At 44.4% G+C, this 12006-nt stretch overlaps 1 protein-coding gene across 1 annotated transcript in view; it reads right to left on the bottom strand.

Moving 5' to 3' along the window:
• The window catches only part of LOC139364812 (protein shisa-9-like), an 84433-nt gene extending 72772 nt beyond the window's left edge, over nucleotides 1-11661 (bottom strand). Inside the window, exon 1 of the mRNA XM_071101928.1 lies at nucleotides 10930-11661. Coding sequence (XP_070958029.1) covers nucleotides 10930-11471 — 542 coding nt within the window. The 5' untranslated portion in view covers nucleotides 11472-11661. The remainder of the gene's footprint in view (nucleotides 1-10929) is intronic.
• Nucleotides 11662-12006: the final 345 nt, after the last annotated feature.

Consider the following 12006-nt stretch of genomic DNA (forward strand, 5'->3'; position numbering starts at 1 on the left):
GGACTTGTTGTTTGTACACGTGCCACAGTATTGTCTGCTCATGTTTGTGGTGGCGAGGGTATTTGGAGCAGATGGAATGCACTGGGATGAGAGAAGAAAACGATCATGTCTGTCGAGCCACACAACAGACACTTCCTGTTTTTGTACAGACTTGTACAGTCTTTGCACCTTCCAGGAACCGATGATTGGTTTTGAATTGAAGGCTGCTGCATCTAGAGGAGGACGGCTCTCAGAAGTGTGTGAACAGGGTGGTGTGGAAGACAGAGGGCTTTTTTGAAAAGTCTCCCACTGCCAGAGAAAGAGACAGAGCAGTCCTTCTCATGGTGTATCATTATATTTTCTGCGGAGGGCAGATCTATGTGCTCCGAATGCGAATGCCCCCCAACACATGTCAGGGTGACTCACATTCTTTTTGATGCCTTGTGAACGTAAGGGGGATCTGGGTAGAAAGGGGATGAGGGAAGGAGGGGTTGAGGACGATGGGGGAGAGGAGGGGGTTAGTCACATTGAGAGCCGGCAGCAAAGGACACAAGACACACAACAACTCTTTGGTAATCAAAAAGCATGTGCTTTAGCTTTGCCAAAGAGAGGAAGGAAGAGGAGGATGAGGAGGAGAGGGAGGAGGAGGAGATGTCCTCTGGGCTTGATCTCTCATACAGATGTAGGATCTTAATTTCAGCCAGTTTGCTACAGCAGGAAAACAATTCTGCAGTAACAGGAAATGTGAATTATTATGTGGATTATAATGAATGGAATTTTTTTTGTAGAGGTTAATACATTTTTCGTAAGGGGAGAATCAAGTCTGAAATTTGAAAGTGGAAATTACAAACTTCAGAAGCCTTTTTAAACCTCAAATACACTACAAGTTGACATGTTCTCCTGCAACAGAGTGATCAAATGACTTATGTCCTGTCATCTCTCCCTCTCCCTCGTTCTATTCCCTTCTCTCTCTATCTAGTCCTCTCTCTTCTTCTCACTGAAGCCAAGTCCCATGTTATGTAACACAGTATCTCTACTCGCTCTTCCATTTAAGGATCAAACAGAAGCATATGTACAATGGGGTTGGCCATGGTGCTGTTGGGGTGTGGGGGATGTGGTCGTTGGTGTAGTTGTACTTGGTCATCTACTCCACATGCAGAATCTTAGTTTTCATGTCGCTTCTCATTGACTTGTGTCCTGTGTCTAGCTCAAGGGCACATCACCTTTCTCTCTCTCTCTCTCTCTCTCTCTCTCTCTCTCTCTCTCTCCCTCTCTCTCTCTCTCTCTCTCTCTCTCTCTCTCTCTCTCCTCTCTCTCTCTCACACTCACACTCACACTCACACTCATACACATACAGTAGCTATCAGTGTGGGAACCCTCTGTCATTGATCTGACTGTTGCGTCATTGTGACACTGTCATTGGCTACATTGATATGACCGCAGAGTAATTAGTATGCATAACAGTATTGACAGTACCACTTTTGCTGAACTTCACTATGTGTACAATTCTGCTGTACAAGCTGTACAACAGCTTTCAAACTTCCGGAGTTTGAAAGCAGCATGGTTTATGGAGTGCGAAGGGCAGTGTTTACATAGTATTTTGAATTAAAAGAGTCAAGGTAGTAGAGTTAGTATCATAATGACAAATCTTTCAAGTGAAAAGGGATGTACTTCTAGTAAGTATCTTGCAGGTGTATGAGAATATAAAACTTAAAAAAAAAAAAAAAATACATTCCTGAACACTGCTGAAACCCGTGGGCCCTGTGGTTCTGAGTTGACCCGTGCATCACTTTTGAGGAGGTGCTAAAGGATTTAGGTGCAGTGGTGCACAGTGTATTTAATCATTATCACACTAAGTCTTAATCGTCATTAAGAGCCCTGAAACAGATGAAAGGAGTGATTAAGATCAGAGAGATAGTGTTTTGACCCCTTCACCACGTTGAGGATCTAAGAAGTGTATCAAGTTCCTTTGAAACTGAATCCCCAGAAACAGACGCCTCCGCCCACCATTCACAGATCTCATAAGATACACCACTGGATGGAACTGAGTGCTATTTTTAACCACTTGGATCCCCCATGCTAACGCTTGATTGTCCTGACCTCCTCCATTTGATATAGGAGATATTAGAGATATAACCTACCTCAAACATAAGTGCCCCCTGGGAGACAAGGGGCCGTCTCTCAGAGCGTCTCCAGACCGGCTGGAGAGACTATGATTACCGGGGTTGTCTGCACCAGCCGTGGGTTTGCCTGGCCATCAATCACAGTGCACCAAAGCCTCAGCAAACATCGGAGTGAGATTGTGAGGGAAATCTAGCCCAGTCAAGATGAATGACTGCAGCATTCCAGCGAAAAAGTGAGAAACTGCCGGGGTGATTATACCAGACAGACGGGCGTTACTCTACAATGCCTTTTGAGAGTGGACATCCGCGTTCAGGTGAGGCTTTAGGCGTTGAAAGAGAGATTTTGTTGAAGCCTAGGCTCTGTAATGTAACTGGAAGCAGAGAGGTGCTTTGGTTTTCAACAGGGCCCTTCACTTACAGTTCTGAAAATATTTCTCAATGTGTGCTTTACAGACCATGCTCCTCTTTCATTCTGTACATTTAGCTTGAAATGAGAACCCGGTACAATGGACAAAAGATAAATCAGTACCAGGCGATGTACAGATCTAGCCATGGCCGGTCCTACCCCGGGGTCATTATTCCCTGCAGTGGGGTCAATCAGTCTCTGGTCTCTCTCCACCACAGCAAATTAACCCTAATGGGTCTGTCATTGCGACCATTTACACAACATTTGGTCTTAGAAAGGCCTTCAGTCACACTGCCGTCCCTAACACCACCGAAGAGTTCAGGATGAATGAGCAGTGGAGGAGCGGAGGGAACGAGGGGGAACGAGGGGGAACGAGGGGAAGGGAGGGAGAAACAGATGAAAGGAAAATAAAGAAGCACGCTGCTTTGCCCGTTTCCCCCTCGAGGCCCGAGCAGAGTTTCACTGATACTCATCTCTCTCTTGTTTTTTCTTGTGTCTGCTGTGTTTTTCAGGCTCTAGCCGATGGTGTGAACGATAAGGGCCTAGGTGATTACTGAGAGGATGGAGAGAGGGTTGAGGATGGATGGGAGGGTAAACTGATGGGTTTGGGGTTTGCTGGTCCGATAAAGACTGAGGCTCTGATAGTGCTTGGTACTGAGTCCGCTCCAACAAATCGCTACAAGTTAGCTGTTGATGTTCTGTCACTGTGGCTTGGGCACTGTGTCAATCCTCCCTGGTTTTGCCCATTACCCGGCCCAGTCGAGTGAAAACAGGACCCGGGCTGTACTGCATGTCCCAGCCGCCGGTATACACAATCATATGCACTCTCTACACACACACAGACACACACACACACACACACACACACACTCACACACATACACACACATAGCGGCAGTTTGTAGTCCTCACTATTTGCAAAGCCTACATTGAATTATTACTGTAGTGTTATGTGTTACTGTGCACATGTCCCATCTACTCAAATGGCTTGTCTCACAACGAAAAATACAGTATTTTAGCCGTTAGTCTCTAGTTACGCAAACAAAAAGCCTACTATCAAGAGTTATCTACTGACCTTCATATTCAAGTCAAAACCACGCTGTAGTACAGTTTTAGTAAACCTCATGTCTTGTATGCGTCTATCTATGCTGTGTTAGTTTGCCTTTAGGATAATGTGTGTGAGAGGTAGCTTTGGAATAATGCAGCAACAGTTGAGCTGTGGTCCTCAGTATTCTGCAGCTCTCACTGTGAGGCTCTGCACTGGGGTGTGGTGTGGCCTTCTAAGTGATGTCACTCCCACAAAGCCTGGGATAAAACGTTCTGGGGTTGTTTCTGTATAAAATCTCGGTGTAGTAAAACTGGGAGCATTTAACAGTGTCTAGCAGTGGAGGCTGCTGAGAGGAGAACAGCTCATAATAAAGGTCTGGAACGGAGCAAATGGAATGAGACCATTCCACCTATTCCACTCCAGTCATTACCACGGCCTGTTCTCCTCAATTAAGGTGCCACCAGCCTCCTGTGGTGTCTAGGTGTTCTAGGACTTATTAGTGCTAGCAGACAGTTTGAGTTGAGTTTTATTGGACTATAACACATTTTGTTTGTTTTGTATGCTCACGTGTGTGTGTATGCGTGGAAAAGACTGTAACTAATGCCGCGCACATAGCACATCTGAGCGTCCCTGCCTGCCCTCATTACCTATACCCAGGACACACCTAATGCAAAATCCACTTTGGAGCAGCAGCCTCTCCCATCTCTCCTGACTGCTTTACGGACCGCTCCCCCGAACTGATCTGGAGCGACAGACGGCACACAGGGGGCCACCAGGAAGGGGTCCGAGAGTAAAGGATAGAGACATTGGATGAAGGGAGTGAAAGGACAGGACAATTCGAAGTGAGGAGTGATATACCAGGAAAGGCTAAAGGAAAAGCCTAGGGACCACCTGCTGTCAAAAGTGTTTTATCTGTGTGTGTGTGTGTGTGTGTGTGTGTGTGTGTGTGTGTGTGTGTGTGTGTGTGTGTGTGTGTGTGCGTGTGTGTGTGTGTGTGTGTGTGTGTGTGTGCGTGTGTGTGTGTGTGTGTGTGTGTGTGTGTGTGTGTGTGCGTGTGTGTGTGTGTGTGTGTGTGTGTGTGTGTGTGTGTGTGTGTGTGTGTGTGTGTGCGTGTGTGTGTGTGTGTGTGTGTGTGTGTGTGTGTGTGTGTGTGTGTGTGTGTGTGTGTGTGTAGGCATATGAGTTTGTGTGCATACATCAGGGCTTGACATTAACATTTTTTAATAGGACATATTTTTTAATTGTTCAAAAGGTCAAGAAAAAAAATGTATTGTAATGTTTCCCATCTCCTCAAAAGTATATCTGCCGTTGCAAATGTCAGTCTCCACTCTGTGAGGCACATCGATCTGCAGGTTGAACATGGTGAGATTGTAGACTCGTAAATTGATAGTGCAGTTTGTTCAGGTGACTTTACAACTAACTATCTACTTTACATGCTGATATTGTCTTTGGTATTATTCTGTGTAGCTATATTTGCTAGCCAGTCATCCCATAGAGCGTTGCATTTTGGATTTTGAAGTCAACCTGAGATGCTACAGATTTCAACAATGTTATTCCATGTTGCTACCGACCTTTTTATAATACCAAAATGAAACATTTGTTCTCCAAAAGATATTGCTCTCAAGTACGAGTGTTATTTGACACTGTAAATTAAGGGAAGGAGTGGTTTTAGGTGAATTTTTTATTTAAAGGAAATGTCTATTTTGTCTAGTTTGGTAAGATGTAGATATATGTGTATACTGGCTATCATTAGGCACACAATTTGAAGGAAATAAGTGAGCAGATTTTTTGTTTTTATTCAATAAAAATTAAAACTTTTTAGAAAGGGGGCATTTTGCCCCACTATCAGGGCAAAACGCCCCCTGAAAACTAGTGTGTTAAAAATCTATTTTACAAGTTTTATTTCGGATTAGAAGTTAAGTCTAGGTATCTTATTTTAATGAAATAATTAAATATTGGAACAAAATGACATTGCACATCTCACTGTTAATATCCTCACTATTATGAGTTTTTATTTGATTATTTTTGATCTTCCTGTCTAAATCACCCTGAAGTATCTCAAAATTGATTGTGTAACTCAAGTAAGTAACTTATAGTTGATTTGGACATGATTTGAAAAATGCTAGTATACGTGCCATTGACTTGCATTGATTGCCCTAGGGGATATTTTTCTAAATGAGAAAATATTAGATCAAAGTATCTCAATGGTTTTGTTGGAGTGAATTAAACAGTTGAGATGAAACAGATTACATTTTTAGTTGAGCAAGACTAGTGGCATCCACTGAAAGTGTTAAAAAAACATTTACTGACAAAGTGTTTTTTGTGATTATTAACGGGGTTAACTCCACACCCCCCTACTAACGTGACTAGGATTATACCTTTTGACAATAAAATCACCTTGATTTGAAAACCAATGGAATATGAGAAAAATGCTGGTTTCAGTGGCATATTAAGTAAATGTTTATAAAATAATTCCCTCAACTATTCTACATCAGCTTATGTCACAAAGTGCTGTACAGAAACCCAGCCTAAAACCCCAAACAGCAAGCAATGCAGGTGTAGAAGCACGGTGTCTAGGAAAAACTCCCTAGAACATGAAAAATAGATTTGAATATTATTCCAATGTTGGCCTCTTATCCAGTTCTGATTGGAATAATTAATTGAGTAATTAAAAATACACTGAGTATACAAAACATTAAGAACACCTGCTCTTTCCATGACATAGACTGATCAGGTGAATCTAGGTGAAAGCTATGATACCTTATTGATGTCACTTGTTATAAACACTTCAATGTGTGCCATTCAGAAGGTGAATGGGAAACACAAAATATTTAAGTGCCTTAGAACGAGGTATGGTAGTAGGTGCCAGGCACACCTGTTTGTGTCAAGTACTGCAATCCTGCTGGGTTTTTCACGCTCAACAATTTCCTGTGTGTATCAAGAATGGTCCACCACCCAAAGGACATCCAGCCAACTTGACACAACTGTGGGAAGCAGTGGAGTCAACATGGGCACGCTTTCGACACCTTGTAGAGTCCATGCCCTGACGAATTGAGTCTGTTCTAAGGGCAAAAGGGTGTGGAGTGCAACGCAGTATTAGGAAGGTGTTCTAGGACGTGTTGAGCCCTGATACATGTTAGCAATCATGTCGTCATAGGTATACGGCTGGTGTATTTCTGTAAATGGTGCATTGCCAATGTTTCCGTGAAGTGCACACAGAATCAATTATTATGAACACGTGTGTTTGTGTGTGCATGTGTGCATGTGTGCATGTGTGCATCAGTGTTCACACCAGAGTACAGTGTTCACACCAGAGTCATAATGGCTCTGCCCTCGCATGGATTCCTCTGTAGAGTTTCTGTTTTCAAGCCTCAATATATGGATGGCAGTGTATGTCCCCAGGAAACAATATTTCAACCCCTCACTGTCTCTGTTGGTTTGCTGTTGCTCACTGAGTAGATCCACAAATCAGACGAGCTCCTGGCTGTCAGTGGACCACTGTCTAAGGTCTCTTATTTTCCAATAGAGCGGTATCGAGCACCAAAGTACACTCAGTGCGCAGTTACTGACATGAAGTGACGGACAGTGGCCTCAGTCCCAAGGGACAACAAGGCCAGCCGCAGACGATGCATGGCTCCAAACAAGCGCCCATGCATTATTAATTGGAATAAGTTTGATTCTTTCTTTCGCTCAGCTACACCGAAAGCGGGGGCTCATAAGATAAAGAATTTGGTCTGACTCTGCACTGCGGGAGGGAGGTTATTTTGTTGTTCGAGAAAGCATCAAAGTGTTAATTTGGGTTTTTGTGTTAAGTGCGTAGTGGAAAATAATAGGGCATAGAATGTTGTTTTACATATGCATCAGGGACCTCTGTGGAGAAAGAGGTGACAGTATTCATAATGTTAAATCCCCTGTTGAAGACTATACTGGAGGAATATTCTTCACATCAATAGTTTAATTTTAATTTGTGAAGGCAACCACACATTTTTTTCTCTGTTTTCAAATATTTGCATATTTTTTTCTGTCCTGCTGGCATTGGTTTTGCCTGATGACTCACCCTGCATTGAATTCCACTGCTCTATCGATCACTACATACATTCAGTTTAAAACCTCCATCCTAAAGTAATTTGTGTGACTTCAAAATGAGGGGCATTGTACAAAAGAAATCAGCGATTGGATCGTCTCTAACAAGTCTGACCAATCAGAGTATCAAATTTGATAATGTCATCACGTAGGCCGGCTCTGGCCCAACCCATCGTTGTCTGGGACCAATCAAAGCGGTCAGAGTGTGTTTACATTCTAGAAATCGTCGGGGAGGGAGGCAAATCCAGACTCATTGTGGAGAAGAAACATCAGTTGGGCAGAGAGGTGTGGATGGTTAGCCAGGCAACCATTGGCTATGAATGATCAAGAGCAGTGGTGGGAATTGTTAGAATAGTATTCTAAATATTGGCTGTTTAGATTCCTGGTGGGTCAGGCTGCTGCCGTGCCCTTGAGGATAAGCTGAATTGCTCAAGGTGAACATCCAGCCGCATGAATGGAATAGGCTTTGTAAAGGATTTAAACAGGTGAGCCACTCACTGGTAGGTAAAAGCATCTTGTAAGCACACAGGACATGAAATTACATTTCTTAAAGCTTGAGACAGAGCTGAAATATTTCACCCTTCAAACTATGAAATGTTTTGTCCTCATCGAGGGACTAAGCCTGCTGTGCTGCACACACAACCTGCTAGAAACGTCAGGAGCTAATGGTGTGGGCCATAAATCCCCTCCAGTTCGATATCTGAATCTGGAGGGAAACGCAAAGCACTCTCTCCCCGCTCATCCACATCAGACTAAGCCATGCACGAGATTAGCAGAGTTGAAGTTGGCTTGGCACATTAATAATTCTCTACCCGAGCAGGAATCAGCGCATTAAAGGACATGATGCATGTTTTATATCTCTGTGTAGCATTTCACTGAATGTGTGCTGGAGACTATGAGGCTCGCTATGAGGGAACAAACAAACACATGTACCCGCTCAGGAACCCTGGTGCAGGGGAACTGTGGTGCAGGGGAACCGTGGTGCAGGGGAACTGTGGTGCAGGGGAACCGTGGTGCAGGAGAACAGGGCTGCAAGGAGGCCTGGGAAACGCAAGAGGTTTGAATAAAAATGGTGAAAGAACTACTGAGGGAATGGTGGGATATGTGTCTTGCAATCAAAGCAAGCAGTGGTACAGTGATGGTAAACTCTCCCAAGCTGAGCAGTACTAGGCCTATAAAAACACTATCTCACACAAGTACAGTATCAGTCAAAAGTTTGGACACACCTACTCATTCAAGGGGTTTTCTTTATTTGTACTATTTTCTACATTGTAGAATAATAGTGAAGACACCAAAACTATGAAATAACACATATGGAATCATGTAGTAACCAAAAACGTTTTAAACAAATCCAAATGTATTTCATATTTGAAATTCTTCAAAGTAGCCAATTTCACAGGTAGTTTACTACATGATTCCATATGTGTTATGTCATAGTTTTGGTGTCTTCACTATTATTCTACAATGTAGAAAATAGTACAAATAAATAAAAACCCTTGAATGAGTAGGTGTGTCCAAACTTTTGACTGGTACATCACACTTACATTCTTTATCTTAGAAACATGTCCAACTTAGAAAGTATGACTGATCAATTTGACAGGTAGTTTACTACACTTTCAACAATATAATATCTGATAACAGAAAACTGTTCTTAAAATGTGTGCTCATCTTACTCAATCTCCCATCCATACTGTGCTATAGTATACAGCATTCAATAACATTCAGCTGTTGAAAGGCATTTTGAATAAATAAAATCAATTACTCTTTGAATGCACAACAAACACCAGATATATTCTGTTACGCTGTAAGAAAGCTTTACCGCAGGATACACACACACACACACACACACACACACACACACACACACACACACACACACACACACACACACACACACACACACACACACACACACACACACACGCACACACACACACACACAAGCACCACACACACAAGCACCACACACACAAGCACCACATACACACACAAGCACCACACACACACACAAGCACCACACACACACACACACACACACACACACACACACACACACACACACACACACACACACACACACACACACACACACACACACACACACACACACACACAGACACACACACACACACATACACACACACAAGCACCACACACACACACAGAGTGAGAAGCAAATTCCAGATACAGTACCCCTGTGATGAGCCACTCACAGCACAACTAAAGAGATTGGCCTTGAATGACAGTTTCCCACAGACAACTGTCTCCTTCCCTCTAATATATCACAGATCTAAAGGCCCTGTTTCATACTAATGATCATACCCTTTCTGATATCAAATCATATCAATCTATTCTCTTCAACTTAGGCTCAAGAGATTCATTCAGGAATATCTAAAACACTTTGTAAAGTCATAGTTTATTAAAGTATGTTTTTGTTCAAGTAACGTAATTAAAACTATCCCTAGGCATCTACAATGTTTGTGTGCATGTTTTAGCCGCACACAACCTTGAAATTGGGGTCTCAGTGAATCAATGGGCCGAATGACTGGGACAACTGGCTGACTGACCTGATTGGGTTTCTCCCTGCTGATCAATAAGATACCACCCTCTGCCCCTCTCTCTGTCTCCCTCCCCCACATCCCGCCTGTTGTAGGATGGCAGGACGCCTTCATCGAGTCTCGTAAAAACAACCCTGCACACTATGGTAAATCAGGGGAAATGATGGCTGCCCAGCCTCACACTCCAATGGATTGCCTTTCCATTCCCCCCCGCCTTTGTCATTGGGCTCATCAATACAGCAGATGACTCGGGTATTGGAGGCTCCTGTCTCTCTCTCTCACCCCCTCAGGCCTGCAGCTTGTCTCCTCTGAGAAATCAGAGCCTGCGAGGGTGTGACTGGGCCCTCTTTTCTCTCAATAATAATACTGGTGTGGTTGAAGTCCTCCTCCCCCAATTGAGAGATCCGGTAATGACTTGTATTAACGCCATCCCTGTGGTCTAATTCTTAACAACCAATAGTACGGCCAATCACACCCAGCCCTCCCTTCACTTTCGCTGAACTAGAATTAGCCCTTGGCAGTGCGCCAGCCAGCGCATGTCAATAGTCCACCAAAAAACCTCAGCTCGAATTCCCTCACAGTGTACTAGAAGCCATAGTCTGGGCTCTCCACAAATAGCTTTACGCAAACACTCCATGTTCACACCTATTATCGCTTGTAAGAACACAACCACATCCACCTTGCCCCCAGCCACCCCGTCCCACTGGCCCATGACCCCTGCTACTCTCTTACCTAGAGTTGGTCATGTCTGTCTGGCCACCTCTGCTCTTCTCCAGGCCCAGCTTGGTGAAGATGCCCACCAGCACCATGATGGCCACCACGCCACAGATGATGTAGACGATCATGTGGGTGCGGTCTCGGTCGGGCTCCTCCTGCACCTCAGTGACGGGGGCCGCCGGCTTGCCGGTGTTGGCCCAGACGGGCGTGTCGTAGTTGGAGCAGGACTCCTGCTCCAGGCTGTGCACCTTGAACTGGCAGCAGAAGCGGTAAAAGCAGGAGCCGCAGCAGAACAGGTAGACGCCAGCGTTGCAGTTGAACGGTGGGTCCCATTGGCCCATGACATCATAGTAGCCCCGGCAGCGGCTGCCTATCATCGGGATGGTCTGGTCCTCCGCTACCGGAGTGGCCAGCGTAGCCTCCAGAGAATTAGAGGTGGCTGCCGTCTGGTTGGTGGCCTGGGCATCGGCCCCAGCCTCCCTAGAGTTCTGGCCCAGTGAAGTGAAGCCCAGCAGAAAGCTGAAGGCGAGGCAGATGAGCACAGAATGGGCAGCCATGTTTGATACCTGTGGATGCTGCTTCTGTTCAGTTGCTGAAGTGTCTCAAAGCTGGTGCAGGCCAATTAACACCAACTTCAGAAACGCAGGCTTCTTGCTGGCCAAAAAAACTGACATGGAAAAATAGCCTTTTGGGTATTTCATACACTAGAGACTTGAAAAGGAGTTGAGAGCTTATGGATTAGCCTATATTCATAGCAGCTGCCTGAAAGAATAAGAGCTTTCAATTACCTTGCTGAGAGTTATTACGACACTCATGTACAGGAGGCTCAGTGTGAAGTAATAAATTGCCATCAAGAAGGGGGATGAGCAAGTAAGTGAAACAAACTAACCTCGAATCTCAACCTGCTCCTCACGAATGAGTCCCCAGTGATTCAGTCCCAGACTCAGACACACAGTTCTGGCAGCGTTGCAAAAATACCGCCCTTTTCTGACAAATGTCAATAGCAGATGTGATCTGATATCTGGAGCACCTCCAGTTTAGGAGGTGTCACCCAGAAATTAACTGGCCCGTGGCATTTAAAAGAAATCTCAC

The sequence above is a fragment of the Oncorhynchus clarkii genome, chromosome 13, assembly GCF_045791955.1.
Source record: "Oncorhynchus clarkii lewisi isolate Uvic-CL-2024 chromosome 13, UVic_Ocla_1.0, whole genome shotgun sequence".
Taxonomy (NCBI): Eukaryota; Metazoa; Chordata; class Actinopteri; order Salmoniformes; family Salmonidae; genus Oncorhynchus; species Oncorhynchus clarkii.